The 22,427-nt window shown below is 42.7% G+C and overlaps 1 protein-coding gene across 1 annotated transcript; it reads right to left on the minus strand.

The window, feature by feature from the left end:
• Positions 1-12,099: 12,099 nt before the first annotated feature.
• Positions 12,100-22,425, minus strand: LOC118100677 (choline O-acetyltransferase). The gene is made up of 15 exons (XM_035145998.2): positions 22,227-22,425; positions 21,567-21,685; positions 20,603-20,794; positions 19,863-19,981; positions 18,472-18,525; positions 18,174-18,357; positions 17,110-17,287; positions 16,819-16,988; positions 16,645-16,745; positions 16,412-16,540; positions 16,190-16,312; positions 15,955-16,096; positions 15,688-15,750; positions 15,134-15,271; positions 12,100-14,752 (listed from the first exon to the last, which is right to left on the minus strand). The coding sequence occupies exons 2-15, from the start codon at positions 21,609-21,611 to the stop codon at positions 14,486-14,488; spliced, it is 1,905 nt and encodes a 634-aa protein (XP_035001889.2). The 5' UTR covers positions 21,612-21,685; positions 22,227-22,425; the 3' UTR covers positions 12,100-14,485.
• Positions 22,426-22,427: the final 2 nt, after the last annotated feature.

The following is a 22,427-nucleotide window of genomic DNA, read 5'->3' on the forward strand; positions in this document are numbered from 1 at the left end:
TTTGTTGGCATTAAAGAAATTCCTGGATTTGCCCCCTGATCTGGATCAACACCAAAATGTATTATACCTCATGTTCCACCAAGATTCATGGTAATATGTTCTGTATTTTTTGCTCAATTCTGCTTAAACACAAATAAATGGACATGGGTGAAAAGGTAACCATCTTGCGGAGGTAAAAATGTGCTGCAATAACCCGTTGGATGCTGGTTTTAGTTCTTTTAAGTCGACTTTTTCATGTGATTATCGACACTATGTATTTCAGTGTTGCCTGTTTTCTCTTCTCCTCTGTGTGATTATTTAGTTACGTGCCTAATGAGCGGTTGTCAGTCCGTGCACAGATTACCGAGTCAGCAGGCGTTTATTGACTCAATAAATTTAGTCGAATGTTAAATTAGTTTTGTCCCCACAGTGCCTGTTGTTGAATGGACTCCTGGGAGCCTGTAAGTGAATGAATGGGGTGTGGGCGTCTCCCAAGCTTGGCGCCGTCTGCCTTCATGGAATCAGCACCTGTAAGTAGGGGGTCTCTCTTTGTAGCTTGCCGAGTTCAAAAGAAACCTTTGGTGGCGTCTCTCTCGAGGGGATCGACCAGGGACGCACTGGGGTTTCCTTCTGGATTGATCCCTCAGCAGTGAACCTCATGTGTGTCTTTGACCTTTTGGCTTCCATCTGTCATGAAGTCATGAGCACAACCACTGTTTATTCTTTCAAACAATATCGCAGCTTGGTAATGGAAACTTTTAAGTAAGTTAAAAAAAAATCACAAAAACACTGAATTAATTTCTATTTTGATTTCAAATCCAACCACATTTTTTTTTTATCTTGGAGGATCTTCTGTAAGTGTCGTTTCCTCACAGAATATCACTTTACCTCTGCCAATTACTCTGCATCTATGCATGATTGACGTTCCCGTTACTTTTCACAGAGCAACTTGTTTGTAGTTATGGTAGCAGGATGGTAATTGGATGAATTACCATGAAATCCTGTCCATTGAGTTCTTTGAGTGTTTCCTTTAGGGCCATCAGCAGGTTTTCCCTTAATCAGTGAAGTACCTCACCTTCTACTGAATGAATGCACATGATCTGACATTCATGGTTCCCAGAATCTTATTGACTTTTAGAAATCCACCGACTTTACCTCCAGCATCACCACATGATTTACATAAACTGATAAACAACTATCAGCTGGATTTTCGTTAAATTTGGTGCAGACATTCTTGCTCCTTCGAAATGGTCAAAATCTAGAGTTTGTCCAACACCTTCTAAACTAATGACATTGCCATCATCTTCAGTTGTACTTTGTGTAGTACACTTGCATAAGCTCTTTTAGTTTTCCTCACAGTGTCTTATCCATTTATTCGCACATTTATTTCACAGCTTGTGTTTAGGTTTAGATTACTCGGTAATGGCATTTGCAAATGGTTTGATTAAAATAGCAGATGGTGGTGAGGAAACAGGGAATCATATAGTGCCCCAGTGAAGAGTGAAACTTTAGGGAATTTACCCGAATACCATGAAAAGCAATAATTGCACAATAACAATTCAACTTCAGGTTCACCCAGGAGCAGTGGGTTGAATCATGACGCAGGAAGGGATGCAGTCAGCTGATTCCAGACGGAGTGATCATCTAGTTCTGAGGTGAGTTGAATTTGTGGATCAATCGACCTTTATCGTGTACAGCGTGCTCATACATGTGAACTGAGGGATCGTACACGAAGCAGTACAGTAACGCCAAGGTTTCTTTAGTCTCTTGAATTAACAATGGACCTCAGAGAAATAAAATGCATCAAGCAGTTCATTGTTCGATTCCTTTTGAAGCTGGAACAACGTCGCCATATCATTCCCCCCACTTTTCCACCAAACAAGGTCAGCTCTTATAATGTAGGGTGCTGTATTATAAATGCAGGGGCCTATTTAAATTCTTTATCAGCTATTTACTTCATATTTCCATGTCATTTTTGATCATTAGTGGAAACTCCCTGTTGTGTTTGGAGGAGTTGTGCGAGATTCTCCTGGCCACAGATTAAAGGCTTTATCAGCTGAATATTGATATGTTTGATGAAACCCTGGGAGCTGCGGTTTACATTTGTTTGGACTGAGGACATAAGACATAAATGGGATTCCTTGTCATGTGCATCTCTCTTGCTAATTATTCACCCTATGTCCTTACCATGATACAATTCTTATTCTATGAAAAGAATATGGAGGATGTGTGTACACCTGAGGCATCATGCAGAATTGGGGGATGCAGCTAATTTGCAATTGAGTCTAATCTTGGAATATTAGTTCAGAATTATTGTCTTTGAAAGGACTCACTGCTGACATCCAAATAGACAAAACCACTAAGCTGCTTTCAGACATGCACTGAGCTCTGGATAATCTCCTGACATTCTCCGAAGGGGATGTTTGTGAGAACGCAAATGTCTGAGTGAGAGACTCCAGATAATTCAAGCCGTCAATGTTCTTTTCAAGTTAATGACTCTCTGTTACAGAAGTCACCTTTTTAGAATTCAAAAATCTCTTATTAATCTGAGCAGAAAGGGGATTTATTAGGAAATGTTTTTCTGGCACCACCTTCAACACACGTGCCTCTTGTTACAGTCGACCGAGCTTAACGTCCAATCTGAAGCTGTCACACTTGCACAAGGCAGATAAAACCAAAATATGATTTTAAACTTAGGGGCAACAAACTCAGGGCTCAAACCTCAATGATCTTGGAACAAATTACAGCTACACCATCAATATTTTCTCCTGACCATCAGAAGAGCGGTTTGTCCATTGCTGAAAGAGTGCAGCACGTAGTTGCGCTGTGTGAACAGGTGAATGTGGCGTGAACTGTAAAGCGTTTTGAGAGAAAACCATTTACCATTCCTTTGGAGGCAGGATGTTTGCCTTGAAATTTAAACATTGATCTTCGGTTTAAATTGAGAAGAAAAAAAATTGTGTGCTCTGTAAGTGTCCTCGTCTCACACTGCTGTATCTGCGAGCGCATTTGAACCCCGGCATGACCTAAATGTTCCAACGCTTCCTCTGTGTCCTGTGCGGTGCCTCAGCAGTGGCATAGTCCCCATTGTTTCATGGTAATTGTGTGTCTCCTTCTGGCTCTGCACATGCTGAGATGGTTCCTCATCCAAAGGCAGTTCCTTTAATGCTCCGAAAACCTGCTTGCATTGTCTTTTATCCCGTTAAAATAGCCTGCGGTAAAGTAAAGTAAAAAAATAAAAATAAAACTCTTAAACATGGCCTGCTGTAGAGGAGGCAGAGGCGGCGTATAAATCCATAACAACGGCAATTATTTACTAGTGACAGTTTTCTGTGGCCATTTTAGTTCAAATATTTTCACTGCAATTGATCTAAAAGACAAAAATCCATTTTTATGTGATAGCCGTGGCTTTTAACCAAACTGACTGCCCGCTCCGCAAGGTCAAGGATTGAGCGACTGAAGTTATTTTTGCTCCTAGTGTTATTAGATTGCCTATCTATCATTCAAGCGTCGTGATTGATGCTGACTCAGCTTGAATGAACGATGGAGCGAGGCCAACGCTGCTCGCACGTAAGAGAAAGGAGTGGCTCCGATCGCCGCTTCACGTTGTGGAGAAGAAGCCCCCTTGAAGGATATATGGGAGAAAAAAGCGGCGAGCTAACTGCTCGTGTTGCGCCATTTCTCATTCCAACTTATCTGAAAGCCAGTGACTCGAATTCTCACTATGTTTTTTTCCTGTAAAATTTATAACCGCAGCATGTGAAGTGAAAAATGCTGGACGGGCGATTGTGGAAGGATGAACTCTGCTAATGTAAACACACTCCACTTATCGCTGACTGCATAACATTGCACGAGCTTTTCATTCGCTTTCTAGATTCCATTTTTACTGTATATTTAGGAATCCAGGCATCAAATGTAAGTATCCAAATGAACTGTAATTTATTTGCTATACGTGGCTGAATAGTTTTTTTTAATCTGTTTTGAACTGTAGGCATCTCTTCAGGCCTTTAATTGCACACTTGTTGCTCCTTCCACTCATGAGGCGGATAACACCATCTGCTCCGTGTCCGCACAAGACATCATCATTTCAAAAAGAGAAACATATATTACGCTTCCTGGCAAAGGTTTCAAAGTGCCACTAGAAGCATATTAGGGCAGATGGGACACATTTATTTGTGCTTTAAAAAATATTTTAAACTATAACATGTTTTTGCAGAGGGGAGGTGTGCTAAAATGAGACGTATAGATGGATGCATGTATATTTGTGTTGGGGAACTTTGGGACATGTTGCCACATCAGACGGTTTTCTCTCTCTCCGGGTTTGTGCCAGAGACAGATGCTTCTCACACATTTCAAAGGAAACTGACTTTGGGCCTTGATCATTTTCAGGATATGATTAGATTCCAACACATGGCAGCAATCTGCGAGAAAAATTTGGTAAATATGTATATTTATTTCATAGATGTAGCCCTGGAATGACTGATCAATTCATTAATAAGAAAATGTATTCAGTCATAATCCATTTTAATGGCAGAGTAATCTGTTAAATCACTTAATACCCTGAAATCCAATATGTGTGATGATTCGGTGCTTCCTCTGTTTCATGATACCACGGTGGCCCTGGGAGCCCAACGCATGTGCAAACAGATACAGCATGCAAATGGAGAAAAGGTTCTTAGATAAATAAACACAAGCGAACACTCACAACATAACAAAGTACTCACAACACAACCAAATACTCAAGTGTTTCCAAGGGACGCTAAAAAGTGATGTGAACGTTGATGAATATTTGGTCGTGTAGATAATTTGGTTGAGTTGTGAGTATTTGCTTGTGTTGTGAGTGTTTGGTTGTGTTGTGAGTATTTGGCTGTGTTGTGAGTATTTGGTTGTGTTGCGAGTATTTGCAACATGTTTTCTTTTTACTCTGAATGTGTTGTCAAGTAGCTGTAAATGTTTTCCCCATTTGCATGTGTTGTGTTTATTTTAATGCTTTTTTCTGAAGCTGCAGTGCATTGAGCCCTCAGGGCCACCGTAGATATTATCTTGGGCTCCGAGAATTGTTTTCATGATACTGACATAAACGTGAAACACAACTAATCAAATACCCTTTAAAAAAAACAGATTAATGAATAATGCTATCAATGATTAACTGACTGCAACCCTTTGATTTTTTTCAAAATCGGCGAACAGGAACCTCAACCAGAACTCTTCCTGACGTATATCAAAGTGCTTGATATGTCGTTTGCTGCATGTATGTGCAGTGTCTGTGACAGTGGGCCGTGGGGAACAGTGGAGCTGTGCGACTGGAGGCGAGGGCCTGTCACATGTCACAGGTTGACTCAGTGTGTGTGTCCGTCCGTGGAGAGGAGGGAGCTGTCCGCATGTGCGTTTAGTGGTCCTCAGAGTGGCGTTGGCAGAGCGGCCCTCCAGGCTCTGCCAACGCACCGCGCTTGTTGTGGAGCTGTCACCGCGTCGAGTGGCAGCACGTAACGCCAAACTGTTTCCTTTTCTGGAGCGTAAGAGAAAGGTGCATGTTCTCTTATTAATAGAGAAACCAACTGTTTGCATTTGCCTGTTTTTCTGTGACAAACCCTAACCCTAAAATTATAGTTTTCTTAAAAACACAGGGGGTTGAGGATTTCCTGGTTAGAAAGTGAATCCCTGCTGTGCCCCTTTTACTGAATGTTAATTGCATTTCATCTGTGAGAGCCCTCCAGTCCTCGCAGAGACATCCTTTTTAATCAAAACATAAATGAGACATGCAAAAGTGATAGCACGTATCATAGCTCCGGGGGATTTATGACCCCTAATTAAGACGAAAAACTACACAGATAGATTATTTCATCTTTGCACTCTGCTTAACATCTTATTAATGATCAAACACTAAATTCAGGATCAACACAATATATTAAAGCACATGCAAAGCAAAGGAAAAAAAGAGTAACTGATTCGGCGCCAGGGCCTGTGAGAAAATATTAGCTTTTACAGGTATAACTGATTTGTTTGCGCAGCTCCTCTGCGAAGCAATTTTTTTTTCCTGTGTGCAGATGAAAAATGGATCCTATTCTGCTTTGTGTGCAAAATCTTCAAAGAGTCCAGTCGCATCATCATGTGTCGCAAACACCTTGAGGGTCACACCGGGATCTCTCGCATTTTTACCACTTTTAGAGATTTTTACCAAATGTCAATATCTCGTTTGAGATCGGGAGGAAAAGTCAGATTTAGTGTTTGCCTAAAAGCAACAGTGAGTCCGTGTCAGCTGATGTTTCTCTAAGTCAGTTCGAGGACTGAAAATGCTATATAGCCCGTCTCCGGTGTTGGGTAATTGTAAACCACAGAGACAAAGCCTATCTGTCGCGCCCATCCGAGCTGTCTCGCGGGCCACTTTCCCTGACAAGTCTGGTGTGAGGGTCCATAAAGCGGCACCGCAACCATCCCTCAGCCCTGTCCTCTCTTACATATGAACAAGTGGCTAAACCGACAGGCTTATTTACCCCGGGACACATGTAGCCCAGATGATATCATCACTCCAGCAGCAAACAGACAAACATCTCATCTCTGACAAACTGCGAGTGAAAGGCAACAGAGAGGGAGAGGGGGGGTTGGAGAATACTAATATCAACTCACCAGTCATTTAGTTTCAGTTTGGATACGCTACCTTTACGGGTAAGTGGATTAGATCTTTTTTTTTTTTTTTTTACCTCTCGCTGTTCAATTACCCAAGCGCCCATAAAAACCTGAAGTTCCGTCTCCGCAGTGACATATTGTCGCCCTGGTCCCGGCAATGAGAGCGAGATTTAGGATGAGCCTTTCCACTGTGACAGAGCCTCGGCAGAGGGGCCCCTCTCTGTCACCAGATATTGCGGTCCCCAGCCGCTCATTAAAAACCGAGCCATTACTTCACAGCTCCGGCTCGCTTCTCTTCTGCTGTTCCCTCGTCTACCTTCACAGCCCCCTGGAAGTAAATAAACACAAATGAGCTCAACGGCGTACAGAAAGCACACAAGCCAAACTCTGAGTGAGAGGTGGCCATACAGTATGACTACACAGCTGTGCGGCCCGTTAAGTTCCTAATGCCGCTAATCTAATTTCTCATATTATCCCTGTGTGGTAGGATTCGGTTTATTTCAGAGGGAACTCCCCTGTGGACTATGCAGCGTAATGTGTTTGTTGATAGGATGTGTGCTCCCCGTGGTCCTTTATGTATACTTCAGCTGTGTTGTTTGCTTCAAGTCACCAAACTCATTCATGTCTCTGAGTTTAGATTGTTGTGTTGCTTTGTTTGTGGGGGTAAAGTTGGGAAGAGCCCTGTGGATGATAAAGGAATATGTAGTTCTGCTGTATGTTCAGTTTCAATATATAATTGCAAGTAAGAGTAAGTAGTTGACAAAGTTTAATGCACAAGCAACGGAAAACTTGAATGTATGAAGATGAAAACGTCAGTGACATTTCATCTTCTGCATAAACTCAGTCGTAGTGACACATTTGAAAAACTGTAAGTACCTAATTATGTCATAAGACTTTTATCGCCTCCTTAAACCACACTCGCATAAAAGTGAGACTGATTTATTAAAGAAGCTTTAAAAAGTCTCTGTGTCCCTTTAAACTAGAGGCAAGAAGCACTTGAGCATCAAAACAGGCTTTGTCTGTTTTTTTTTCTTCTTCTTCTACCAAACAAGCAAATGAACACACCTCCGTTCACCCATCTGTTGAAGCCGTTCCTCATGACGGGTCACTGCAATTTGCGGAGTCAGGAAGCGGGCGCCGCTCCATGGCGTGTGGTTTAGTTACTGGAGTCGTGAGACTGATGGAGCCGCCGGCAGCTGTGGGCTCCAGGAAGCTGCTGCTGCTGCTCAGTGCGTGCTTCTGTTCATCTCCTCTCCACCTCACACAGCTCTGCTCCACAGGGACAGTATTACTGGGACAAATGGCCACCTGGGAGCTGAGCACTTAGCGAAGCACACCTTTTTTTTTTCTTTTTTTTTCTAACTCCCTTTCTCCTCAGTCAACCTTTCTTCCTATAACACCGACAATCCCTCCATCTCACATCTGGCCCGGCAGCAGAGCAGATCTGTCGGGGGGGGACTGGGGGAGTGAGGGAATTGCCATTTGCAAAGAGTGGGTCTCACATGACCAGAGCCACAAAGGCTACACGCATGCAAACTCATGCCTTTTTATTTGCCCTCATGACAGCATAGCTATTAGCTGCCTGGTGGCGCTTTTTTCCCTTGTCAAGCATTGAGAGATATCCTTCACAACTCATGGCCAGTTCGCAAATTCCTCCGCGTTACCGAGACGGGCTTTGTGAGGAGAGTGCAGCGCTGCTAATGAGTTCCCTCCATCTAACTTTTCTCTCTCCTGTCGCCTCGGATCCATTCATGTTTGGCGCTTATGCAAGCGGCTCTCATGCTGAACTCGGGGAGGCCATGTAAGCGGACGAGCGAGTTGTTACTCCGATGCGAGGAGAGCATTTAAGCAATTGTCTCTTTGCGGTTCTTCTGTGGATGATTGACTCTGGTCTTAAGACGATGGCCTGGCACAACCATTTACCTTCCAGGGCCTTAACTCACATCCAGTCTTGAACTTTCCCCTCTCTCTTTATTTGTTTCTGTTCAGTTCTTGCATGTTTGTGCCCGAGAGACGTCCTTTATGTCCCCGTGTGCTTATGATAATGATTGATGACGGCTGAGGTTGTTTTCCTCCTCTCCAATCACGACTTTCTGCACTTTTCTATAACTGTAACACCCCGACCCTTTCACTTACCATCCCCACCATTCACTCACCAACCTCTTTCACCGAGGCCACACAAATTAGCCCCCGGGCCGTTCGATGAGAGCCCAACCGCTACAGGACATGTCGCCGGACCGAGGCATAAATCATTCCCCCCGGAGCAGGAGCGGTGGCAGGGCCGAGACGCACATCCACCACCCCGAGATTTACGCCGCACATCGAAGCACAGCCCCCGCAATCTGGATCCTCTCCACCAGGTCATCTTCAAATTGGTTATTGATCTTCCAATCACAAAATGAATCATACGTTGCCAACAATGTTTAGGTACGGCCGTTTACAGTAGCATGGCTTGTGTTGCGGGCTGATATGCAGCCCGGGGACGGATCATTGTTTAGAAAACCATGAGAAAACAAGTACCTGCTCCTGAATGGGGGGAGTGAATAGGAATAGAAATTTGATGCAGTCTAGCTTGAGATAAATGGCTGACACGTCATCCAGCAGAGCCTCATTATAACATATCAAAACAACTGAAGAGACTGTTGACAGGCGCTGAAGTAAAGAGCTTGAAGTTGTCTATTCTACAGCGGAGATATGCAACAATGTGTGATTGCGACCGCAGTCCTTTTAATATTTTCTCTCAGGATTAATTGCTATGCCTCTGATATTATTACACCGCGCTTCTTATAGGAGAAGCCCATCGTGTATTTTGGCAATTCTTCTTTTATATGATGGAAATAAATTCTTATTTGGGACTTTTTACTTCTTCTTTATAAAGCAATGATTGAAACCACTCAGTCACTATATGAGGCTGAAAAGCACATAATCCTGGCACAGCAGAATCATTGCTTCCGTCTACATCTAACTTAAATGGGACAGGTTCCATGGAGGCTCTTCCTCTCAGCTCTTGTCATATACTACACCGTGGCGTATTATTTAATGGGGCTTCACTTCTTGCCCAATTAGGCTCCAAGATGGTGTGTAAGTGAAGCCTCTGCCCTGGGAGCAGCTCCCTAATAAATGCCAGAATGGCCATTATCAGAATTCCTTTGTGAGTGAAAACAGACAGGCTAAAATATAGACTCAGTCTTAATTGAAAGATTGTAAGAATGGCAGTGGTATAGTGTCTTTGAATCTCCTCTTAAATGCCAAATATCTGAAGCTCAGGACACTGGGACATTTTTTTTGGATCTCTGTTCCATTTTGGAGGGAAAATGTCAACCCCGGTTTTCATTTTCAAAGATGGCCGCATCATCGCTTGTTGCGTCTGAATTAGCTCACAGTGCGGGGGGGGGGACCCATTTGGATGACAGGTTCAGTGTAACTAATTGGCTGCGGGATGGAGTTGGGCTGTAATCTAGTAGCTGTTATTTTTGATTCATGTGCACATGTTCAATTACGGAGGCTCATTAGGACGACACAGTGATCAGTGATTACAGCGCATGATTTGTGAGGTGGCTCACGGTTCTCGTGGGTTTTGGAGCCCGGTCAGCTGTGGAGGCAGGAATCCAACTTTTTATCGGATCATTCCTCCGCTGCGCTCTTTTTAAAAAAGCTGTTCGTACTTTTACAGTATATTTGCTGTTCTGTATTTAATGATTTTACAAACTCAAATCATGTTTTTGAAGCTTCCGATCGTTTTGTACCAATTTCTGCAGAGGTTATCAGAAGTTTATCATGTGACAGTGGATCTCTTCGAAACGCATCCTACTGAGGCACAATACCTGAGGGGAGAGAGTCTATGTGCCAAAGCGTAGACATTGGCCCTGCTTTGGTTTTTCCATCCTCACTCTCAGTGGCTCATTCTCTCATTCCTCTCAGACTCAGACCCCTGGGCAGCGAGGAGAGAACGTGGATGGACAGCTCTGCTCCCCTCTGCTCCCCCCTCCAGTCGATAGCAGCCAGCAGGTGAGCCTCGGTCTACGTCTGCAGCGTGGCTGACACTTAGTGGTGGTAATGTCCGGCCATCATCCATCTCCAGGTGGGCTTCCGCCATTGATCTCAACGCCAAACCCTGTCACTGGCTTCTCCTCACGCAGCGAAAGCACCGGTCACCTCCGGCACTGGCTTTAGATGTCCTGAGGTTCATGTTCTGTCAATAGACTCGTGTTTGGACAGGCAGCATTAGACCTCTGAGGTGACAGCAGTGTTTTCCTTACAGTGGTCTTTAACACATAAGTTCAGTCTGGACAAATGGAAGGAAACATTAAGGTTCATGAGGCTTATAGGGTTTAGGTTTCCTATAATCATATTCATCTATGGGAGTGAGGTCACACTAATCTGATGAGGCGCTGTATTGGCCAGTTACATGCAGGCACACATTCCTCACAGTATTTACCTCCCAATCATGACAAGATAAATCTAAATTCAAGTCTAAATTGAAATGCTGAAATATCGCTGTGTATTGTCAAATCAGGTGCTTAGGTACAAATCATATGCAAATCTAGTTCAACCAGCCTCGTAGATCAGCAGTGATATTGTGACAAAACACACAGCCATTAAATTCAGAGATGATAAAAGGCCAATAGACCTTGACAGTCTGTTACTACTAACACACTGAACCGTTTCTTTTAATCTGTTTGAGTCAAACATGATTTATTTTCATTGGACCAGTTCATGGAAGCTTGACTAAATGTTTAATGTTTTTTGGGCACTTTGTCAACTTGGTTCAGTGGTTGAACCAATGGAGAATAAAATTTGGGTCTCTCCCCGAAGACCTTATCCGATGCCAGCGGAACGAGGCCATCTGTTGGGAGTGTGCTCGAGAGGTGGCCGCGCTGCAAAACAGACAACGCAGTGCAAAAAGGGAGCCCAGTTGTTCCAGTTCCAGCTTAAGCCTGCTCATCATGCATATTTACTTTACTACAGTGTTAGCTCAGCACTGTGTTTGGACGCATTCATAATTTGGAGTTGATTAGTTCTTGTTTGCTTTATGAGTCAGGATGTGACAGGATTTCTGTTTATTTCACTATATGGATGTAAACAAACCTTTCCCAGCATCAGAAAACGTCAGGAACTCTGATTTACAGTAGCTGTTGTGCAATGCTTTACTCAACTCAAACTAATGAGTCACTTTTAAGTAAATGCCAAGAAATGAAACAGAGTGAAATATCAGCTGTGCAGTTAATATTTACCATTTTATTGAAATATTCATGTCAAGTGAATGATATTTGTAAGTGAATTCAACATCTAGATGATGCTGTGTAAGTAATTGTTGACACTTGGTGCAATTATAATGAGATGTAGTTACTAGGACGACAACACAACATGACACCTGATTTGTACTGTGATGTCTTATAGTCATGATAGTGAACTGTGCCACAAAACAAATTCGGGATCATAGCTAAACAGGGTTTCAAATTAAAAAAGAGAAAATACTGACAATACCAGACATTATAGTTTGAAGTTCATTTTATTTCTAGTACTAATCATCAGTTTAAGGTTCACAACAGTTCTATTCCAGCTTAAAATGGCAATGTCTTCTATTAGCTAAATATTGAATTGACTACTTTATTTTAGTTTCATATAAACATAGAACAGACGAGGTCCAGGACATTACACCACTGACCAAAGGGAAAAGAAAAGTCCTACATGATTATACCACATATATCACATGTTTCTCAGTATTTATTCCCCTTTTTATTTTGAAGTCAAAGAGTTAAAGTAATTTTCTACACTGAGCAAACAGAGTTGATTTATCAGCAAAATATAGTCTAAAAATATACATTAGAATTTCTACCAAACAATCATCAAATATTGAATGACTTAATAAAGTGATGTGTTACACATTTGGTGCCATTCACAAAAATGTGGATGTAAAGATGAGTGTAACTTTAATTTATCAGTGCACATTAATACTATAGATAGAACAGCTCACATGGATTATTAGTTCGTTTTTAAGAACTAGAGAAACGGGGAAAGTTACACCCGACAAATATTACATTCATTTACATGTATCACTCTGATTAGACAGCAAACACCAAGTCGGTCCAATCAACATTAAACATTTATAGAATAAAACATCTGTCAAACGATTGCAACACTTTCTTTTAAGGCATCATTGATATATACCATATTTTACGATATGATTATTTCAACTCTTTATGTGGACATATAAAAATACATTTAGTATGGAAGAATAAACATGCATGTGTGGATTTGGAAACCATGGACGTGGTTCACATTCACTTTGGCTGATGATGCACACGAATACGTGACAAACACACAGTAAATGTCATCGTCTGGACACGGGGACGACAAATATCCTCACACTTTCACCACGAGGGTTTGGTTTGCTGCAACAGGAACCACAGACTGAAACAAGACCAACGATTGAAGTCACGGTACACTTTGACCAAACCAGCATGCATGTCGATTGACATAATTCACTATAATGTCACTCCGTTGTTTCTGAATATCAAAAATAGCAACCGTAGTTAATTTAATATAACATATTAGCTCCATGCATCTAATGAATCGATGTGGTAAATTGCACATACACCCTCACTGCACTTATTATTGCACAAAGAACCTACAATAAACTACATCACTACCCTCATTCTACCTCTACGTGCAAATAGGAGAGCACTCATGTACATGTGAACACAGTGGCTTGCCTCGCCTAGTCACCACTGGACTCTATCTTACTTATAAACTATAGCTCTGGTCACTTTACACATGTTAACTATTGCTATGATATCGAGCTCATGACTTCAGATGTGCCACTGAAACCACATCACGTTTTTTTTCTCTCTACACACGTACGTTACTTATCAACCAGTCCGCGATGTTTACACGCATTCATTCACATCGTTCCATGAATATCTTAAAGTGCCTTAAAGTCACGCAGACGTCACATATGCACGACCTCTTTGGCAACGTAATGGCATCAGTAGAATCACTTTACACGTTTAAAACACATTAAGAAGAAAATAGAACCATTGATCCAGTTTGTTGAGAACACGGCGGCACACACAGTGAAACAGGTCACATTTACAGGATGTCATGATTGTTTTGAATATATATATATATATTTTTTTTCATAATCTTGTCATGTCTATTACATTACTACTCTACGGGTACAAGTGTGAAATACAGACGGGGGAGAATCTAAAGGAAAGAACACATACAGGGTGTTAGTAAGGTGTCGGACCACCAAGCGGCTCCAGAACAGCTGCACTGAGCCTTGGCAGTGAATCATCTCTGGAGCTCTGCTGGACAGTTGAACACCACTCTGCCAAAACATATTCCCTCACTGGATGATGGTACTGGAGATTCGCATCAGTCTTAATTTTCCTACAGGTGTCCAACTGGGTTATGAATCTGTTGACAGTCGAGCTCAAAGCACATAATTCACTTCCTGTGGACGTCGTCCTGTTTCCTCTCTTATTTTCTGGGTTTTTCCTTTTTATTTCTCCCCCGGTTGTATATACTGCGATCACTTGGTTTATCAACTCTCTGACAGAGGACTATCCCCTAACATCAGTGCTACAAAGCAGACATGGCTTCAGTTTCCTAAAGGCAGCAGACCAGTTAATCTCAAGTCTACTGAGATAAGAAGAGGCAGTGTTGGAGCAGAACGTATTCTGATGTCCACACAGACCCAAAAGAAAACTACTTTCCTTCATCTTTTAAATATGTACATACTGTACAGTATGTGAACTTTTAAGGCTTTGCATTTGTTGTGAAGGGAACACTATTGCACAGACAACAAAGACAGATGAAGGCATCTCAGCTACTGAGTCTAAAGCTAAAATCTAAGTCTAAGTCTCAGTATGGCTTACTTCCCTGATTTATGAGGCCGGGCGGCTCCTTGGCTGCTTTCTACCAGTTTGGCCGCTGCAGCACTTCCTCTATTGCACAGGTCCCTGATTTCCAGCAGGCCCTCGTTCAGGGCTTTGACGAAAACGGCCGAGCTCGTCTCTGTGTTCTCCCAGAAACTAGACACGCAGAAGATGATGTGGTCTGACTGCGGGTTGTAGCAGGCGCCGTAGCCGTTGGGCACCACGGGGCCGTAGCAACAGAACATCTCCACTGTGGTCGGAACCTGGAGAAGGGAGGACGCAGTCAGGATCAGACGACTTCAAGAGAAAGGCTAGACACTGCCATAAACCAGGGAAAACACTGGTAGTGCTGTTTGAGGACAGGACAGGAGTAAAACTAAAACACAAAGACTTTCCAGCTGAAGACTTGTGATGGTGTTGGTTCATAGACGAAGAGAAATTCAGCACATTCTGATACTTTAAATGATTCAGTTATGGATAAATCAAAGAAAGTTTTTATTTTTCATCTTCATCCACTCTGTATGTTGAGTTGAAATTTCCTAGGGAAGTCTCCTCTTTGTATCCAAGCATCAGCATGAAGTATAAAACAATAACTTTAAACAAGAAACTGTCATATGTTCAAATGTAGTAGGGTGACATGTTACCTGACTGGTGGAGAGGATGAAGTGGTTACTGGCCACATATGTCTCATCACAGAAGATCTCCGGCTTTTCCATGTTCATCTCCCTTGAGATTCTCAGGAGCCCGAGGAAATGATTGTCTATAGCCATGCCTGTAATCGCCTGAAAGACATTTTGGATTTTTGCTCAGTGCTAATGACGTCTTTTAGATAAAGGCCCATCCCTAGTTTGGTATTAAGTCCTTTTTCCACCGTAATGTTCAAATAGTAGTGGACTGTGGATGTTCAGTGAACCACCTGAGTTGCAGTTGGACGACAAACTTTATTTTATTAAAGTATAGCCCACGTTTACTACAACTAAATTAAACTGTAGAGCCGTTTAGGAAATGTGAAGATGAGAAGACTGATGCCACTCTCATATCTACCTATAGCTTCAATATGAAGTTACAGCAAGGAGGAGGTTAACCCAGATGAACAGCCGCTGATTGATTGAATTTAAGTCGACTGTCATGCCTTTGTGGAGGTATACGCTCTACTGAGTTCTATTCTAGATAAGAAGTGTTTTTTTTAAATACTTACTGCAATTGTATAATTTGTCTGGGCCTTAATTGCATCCCTCAATCGCTTCATCTTTTCCGAGTCCTGTTGAAGAGAACAGTACATCCGGTAAATACATGTTTCACAGATCCATTAAATCTGCAGGGAGATCATCTGTTCGAATGGAGACTCCTGGTTTGGCGTGCAGAGGGGGGGGGGCGATCGCACCTGTTTCATTAAAGCCGGCGTGATGGGCAGTAATATGGGAGTTCCTCAGTAATTGGGGTCAAAGTGAGAAAAATGACTCACGGAGAAAGTGACCCTCTCGTCTGTCATGGACTTCACGAAGGCCAGGACCTCGGGGGTGGCAGAGCGAATGTTGTCTACCCGACCTTCCTGGAAACGCCGGATGGACGCGCTCTCATATGTGGACACGAGCCTTCCTCTGCATCTGAGCACATGATGGATATATATATATGACCATGATGTGACCAAGGGATCTTTTATAAAATTTAAACATGGAAATAATCGTTTTTTTCTTTACTTGTAAAATGCAAGTTGTAAGGAAACTTGTATTAACGCATCTGGACTCATATTCTGCTTTTTGATGAATTCTTTTCCATAAGCTGTGAACTTGAAAACATCCATGTCAAGATTATTCACCAGCCTGAAGGAGAAAGCACAAGAGATGTTAAACCTGATGTCTCTGGAAAGACGTGTAATCATTATGTGAATGTGTTTGTTCGTTTGTCTGTGCTGTTCTTGCCTCTGGAGTCTGTCTCCAGATGCCGCGAGGACTCCCTGGATCTGGGGGCTTAATTTCCAGAGGAGCCTCCTTGGAGGGGGGAGCTCTCTGATGCTGAAAGCCCTCGCCATCTTGTAGGGACTCCCAGTACTGTTTAGAAAAACAACATTTACATCTCCTACATGTCAACCGCAGCAGCATTTTTAGCTTGAGGTAAAAGTATGGTTGCATGTCACTGCACTGGCCTGACTTACACATATTTCATCAGGTATTCAGAGCACTGCACCAGAACTATCCCCTCGAATGGCGAATGGTCGCACACGACCCCACACGTCCCGTCCATTCCTACAACAAACTGAGAGACTCTGGATTAACGACAGGAGCAAAAATCTTTATTCGTTGTTGAATAACTTCGAACGTGGTCCTACCTGCATTGACTTGTCGTACCAGCGGTTTGCCCCGTTCTTCTCGCGGCCGCCACCGTGCAGCATCAGCAGGGCCCTGTTGGTGTCACTCTGCACCAGGCCGCTGGGTTCATCCAGACACACCACGCACAGGCAGTTCTCGATCAGAGCCAGAGAGTCCCTGTTGGTTTGGTCTAGATGGAAGAAAGGAGCAGACAAAAAAAAATGTCCTTCTAAAAATGGTTTACGATTGATCAAGACTCCTGAAAGTGATCATAGCCGTGATTAGAAATTTTAAAATGTCGGAGCTGAGACCTTTTGTCAGTGCATCTCTGGCTTGGGCCCATTCTGTTCTCCCATCAGATGTCAGGATACCAAAAGGAGGAAGTCTCTCTTCAGCGTTTTCTGCCATTTTCATGATCTTCTCCAGTTGGGATAAAATCTCCATCTCGCTGAGCTGCTTGCCGTTAGCGACGACATCCAACACAAAAAACTAGAAAGAAAAGCAGATACACTAAATATAGAAATCATTCACCTGAAACATACACAAGCATGCCACTTCCCCATGTTGTTATTAGTCTGGTGTAGCTAAGATAAGCTAGGATACTAGGGCAGGAACTAAAAATGGTGCTTCAGAAAAGTGGCTCCTCTCCTGTGTTTGGTTAAAGATGCTGCTCAGGGAAGCTCTCAGTGAAGTGGTGGATTCAATCAACGGTAATTCTGTTAACTGCCTGTATCTCCATGGGGACTGTCCTCGTGTGCCGCAGATTGATAATTCCTGGAACCTCTTCAAAGTAGGAGTGTCGCTCTGTGGTCATTTATAGGCACAATGAGAGATCATTTTGCATCTGTAACCAAATCGTTAATCTCGCTGCTGTTCTTTTCCAAATTAAACAGTTTTTAGTTGTTTTTTTGTTTGATTTGTTCCGTAAGAACAGAAACTATGTTTAGATCAGAGCTTCACTAAGATATCAAATATCATCCTGTTTAATTGATGGTCTTATTGGTCTAGTTGGCCTATATATTCCTGCCCCTTGCCCCTGACATGAGTAGTTCTTTCTTCTAGACCAGCAAAGTGTTCTGGTCGAGGGCCTGTTTTTTGTCTGTTGAAACACAAAGTACTGGTGTTTGAGACATGTTTGTAATTAAGAATTGTATAACTTATATATCCTAAAATGTTCCACGAGCCTGCAGCTGGAAAACAAACCTTGCATTCACAATCAGTGAGGTTGATAAAAGATTTCAACCATTTCAGTGGACAAAGGAATACGTTTTCTGCGCTAGAATCCTTACATTTACATATACTGTATATTCTCACTGTCTCCAGTTAGAAGTGTGACGGAGCATAAAAAGTCTCCCCAGACTCTGGGAATCCTGACCTGGTTCTTGCACACCACAATAATGTGCTCTGGCGCCGAGGAGGAGGCTGCGCTCATCTGCACCTTCAGCGTGTCTGTCTTTAGCCCCGGGTAGCGGTAGGAGGTGAAGAGGCGGTAGTACTGCTCCATGCACAGGGGGGTTCCGGCTAACTGGCCTCGAGCGGACTCCACCGGCAGCGCTCGCCTGACAGACGTAATCACACCATGTCAGATTACCTCTGAGAGTCATGACTCATCATTATCATACGTCAATTTATTTTCATGTGCGAATGACCGACCTCACTCTAAAGGTACTTACTCATCAATGAGTCCCTTGTAGTCCAACACGCCTCTGATGAGTTGAGCCGCGAATCTTAAAAGGATGAAAAGGAACGAATTTAAAAGAAAACAGAGTTTGCTGTAACACTGAACATACAGTGGACAGGCTGGTGATTATACATAGACACACTCTCATCTGAACAGTAATCACGTTATGGCAAATTACAGTGGACGTGCTGTGTGTGGGTTTTCCTGTGTTGGCTAAAGAGAGGCAGTCTCTCTGTGGGAGTGGGCGGTGCGGGCAAATAGGGAAACACAGAGCCCTGTCGGATCTGGTGTTGTATGTCATTTGTCTTGTTGTTATTACGTTCAAAGCTAGATCAATACAAAAGAGGCGGCCGCAGCGCACCACACCCCAAAACGAGGCCTGACTGCCAGTCTCTGTGGAGAGCTTGGCCCTGTCACTCCCAATCTAATAAGTGGCCGTGTCAGTAGATTACCAGCCGCTCGGGGGGCTCTGGAAATATTCAGTTAGTGCGGCCAGAGCTGACAAAAGCTAATGTTGAGTTATAGGCCGGGACGGACTGGTGTAATGTCTGGTTGACCACTCATTTAATAACGGGCAGAGAGATGATGCCGGTGATTCTTTCCATGTCCGTAATGCAGATCTTTATCCGAGTCTGTGTCTGAGAAGAACATAAACCATGTCAGCAGCTATGGATCTGAACAACATGTATATTTTCTATCATTAGTGATGGTGTGCAACGTTCAGTCCTGTTAACCGTCGCTGTGTGATTTCACTTTTTGCACAGGTCAGTGCCTTATAGAGCCGAGAGGGGAGACACTGAATTGAAAAAAACAGCCTCCCAACATCACATACCCACGTGGTGCATTTATGTACCTCTGTTACTGAGATTTCCTACATTTAAATCTGTCAAAGAACTGGTTTCAAACGCATTTTCTCACAGAGTAACAGAAACATTAGAGAATGAGGTGTGTCCAGCAGAGATGAAGCGATTAGTCGATTGATAGATTCATCATTTAAGTACATTTTAAACTTTTCAGTTGTGAAAATGTAATCTGAGGTTTGTCTAATGTCAATTTAAACATACTATCACAGGGTTTTGAAAAAGAAACCCTTTGTTTTGATAATTTCCTTCAAACCAAAACCTCAGTTTAATTTCTGAAGCTTTCATGGTTGGGATATTTTCTCCTGTCAAACTCGATTATGAATGAAGCTGGAACATGTTGTCTTACAGTGATGTTTGAAAACAATTTCCCTTTTGATCGATTCTTTCATTGACCTACACAGTCTGAATCTCAGATACCTCCTTCAGTGTCTCTGCTGCATCACAGCTGACGAAGGAGGGTGAATAAGGTTTACTAACTCACTACATGCAAATATTAGATTGTCTGAAGTGCAGCGCATACCTGAGGGCGTCTTTCTGATCTCTGAACGTCTGCTTGGGAAACACCATGACGGGACTGGAGTTGACTGGCAGAGCCAACCTGTTGTTCAGGTACATGTCCTCCAGCCAGTAGTCATAGACCTGGATAACAAAAACACAGGGACGCAATTTGAGAGCTGTTGCTTCATTTCACGTTTCGAACTCGAGTTATTGCCTCAAAGTGGAGACCTGTGGGCAACGGAGTAACACACAAACAAACAAACAAAAACAAACCCATTAGAGTGTATCACTGCCAGATGAGAGGGAGAGTGGGAGAGAGCATCAGTGTGAGAGTGGGAGTGTGATAGATTTCACTGAGCTGGATGAGATGCGGACTCACCGATCACCCAGACGCCCGAGCAGAGATTGAAGCGACAGAGGACGAGCAGAGGCTCTGATAAATCTTTGTCACCAGGTTTTTTTTCACTGTTTTCATCTCTCTTATGAACGGATGATGTATAGGAATCTTATATAGGAGACACAATCTGAGATGATTTTTATTTTCAGTCTGAACAGAGGAATTTCATACCTTGTTTTTGCAGTATAACAAAAGATGATTCTCAAATTCAATATATTGCATTGTCTGAGTCTTTCACATTAAGATATATTACCACTTGACAAGATCAAATATCTTAATTGATTTAGGGATACATTTGTGGGGGGTTTTCTGCTAAGGTAAAGAGCAGCAGTGTGATATTTTATCGTGTGGATGTGACAGTTTACCCAGTTGGTCGTCTTGTCCCTCCTCTCCAAAAGCTTCTTCTGGAGCAGCTCTCCGACTCCCCCAGGAGCCCCGAACTTCTCCACCATGGCCTTGGTTCTCTTGAACTGCTCCTCCTTCACCAGGTGCTGGACACATCTCAGGTACGTGTCCAGGGTTTGTTTCAGCGGGGGCACCGGGACCTTTGGCAGCACCTGATGTCACGAAAAACAACCGAGTGGCATTAATAAACATAAGGAGTAATGAAAGGACAGCAGCAGCTTAGCATTAAATATGCCCCTCGTTAAAGTAATACATCCCTCACATCTTTTCTTTCATGCTTTTATTATTAGAAGCAGAGTTAATAATTCATCTTAAAAGCTCTAAGGCCTGTTTGAGAATAGATTCCACAACCTCATGGGACACATGCTAATTGATTATAGTATGTGAGCGGTGTTTGATCATTTGCATGTAGAACTAAGATGTTAATATTGACCAGTACATTGGAATCGTACAATACGTTGTAGCTGTGGGTTCCTGGAAATGGGGACTGTGTAGTGACCACTTTAAATATCTGCAACGACACATAAAATGTTGCCTGGAAGAAGCAAAACCCCACAAGTTGTTTTCAGAAACAGTTGAATAATAATAATAATGTGACTATGTTGTAATATAATCCTCAACTGCCTCAGAGTTTATTAAATAACTGCACGATAAAAATATATATATTCAATCTCAGTAATTGGATGAAGGTTTCTAAACTCAGGTGGATGAAAAGCCTGCTGTGCAATTTTCGCCCCTAGCGGCCAATTATGTAATGGAAGGTGGCGCTGTCCCTGGTGCTGAAACCCAGCTGCGCTAGTTTGTGAACTTCAGCACCGCGGACAGCGACATCACCCAGCAGGGAAACTGTTGTGTGGAAGATGATGAGCAGCCTTTGAGAAAAAAACACAGTTCCAGAATATAATCAGGGACATGTTTCCATACTTGGTTGTCTCGGTCTCTGGGCGTCTCTTTCTGTAGGATCGGCATCTTTGCATTCCACTCCGCTCAGGTGGAAATAAAGTGGAAACCCTCTGGAGGTGGTTCGAGTTCAGCAGCTTTCCCTGCACAGAGCATATTAAAACATTTGATTGTAAGAAAAGAGTAAAAAAAACCAAACGTGGTGAATGAAGTCAGGCCTGGAAACATGGAGCTATAAACGCTGCTGTCTGATGCTGAGCCAAACAGGCTTCCATTCTTTATCATGTTGCAGCCTAATGCAATTTGCTGCTTGTGTCCTTGAATTCCAGCTGCGTCTCATAGCTCACCACTACAGACACAGTATCTCACAACACTCACTTAATGAACTGCATTTCCAATAAATAAAATAAAATAAAAGGAAAAGGTTTTTACACATTCTCCTTGCAATTTCATTTTCTTAAGACTCTGTAATTCAGAATATTATTTAAAGGAATATATGTTAAAGTGTAATTCTGTATATCTGAATATAGGTTGGTTGAAAAAAAAGTGATTAACAAATGAAACAATTTACAAATTCGATGTGAGACCAAAGTGGACTTTTGCGCACAGAGGATTAAGTTTTAAACACACAGATCTCCATTGTTATCATTTTAAAGAGAGAACGAAATAAAGTAGGTTCCTTACCTGATCGGTGTAGAGCTCAACGAAGTGTGCATGTGCCTGCCAAGTCCACGCACGCCGTGAAATCCCATATTAGACTGAAGCTCCGCTCCGGCGCCGGACTGCTGCTTCTCGCTCCCCTGCGCGCTTCGCCATAAGGCTGCGGCTCCACGTTAAAAGTGGAAAAGCAAAAAAAAAAAAAGAGATGCTGAAGGTGTTTGCGTC

This window comes from Hippoglossus stenolepis, chromosome 21, assembly GCF_022539355.2.
Source record: "Hippoglossus stenolepis isolate QCI-W04-F060 chromosome 21, HSTE1.2, whole genome shotgun sequence".
Taxonomy (NCBI): domain Eukaryota; kingdom Metazoa; phylum Chordata; class Actinopteri; order Pleuronectiformes; family Pleuronectidae; genus Hippoglossus; species Hippoglossus stenolepis.

What these genes read in the sequence shown, in the direction of transcription:
- LOC118100677 (XM_035145998.2), bottom strand. Translation starts at nt 21,611, where the DNA reads ATGCCGATCCTACAGAAAGAGACGCCCAGAGACCGAGACAACCAA. An exon ending in TTGTGGTGTGCAAGAACCAG is followed by an intron (nt 17,288 to 18,173) that starts GTCAGGATTCCC and finishes TTTTCTTTCTAG; the next exon opens with TTTTTTGTGTTGGATGTCGT. An exon ending in GAATACCTGATGAAATATGT is followed by an intron (nt 16,541 to 16,644) that starts GTAAGTCAGGCC and finishes TTTTCTAAACAG; the next exon opens with TACTGGGAGTCCCTACAAGA.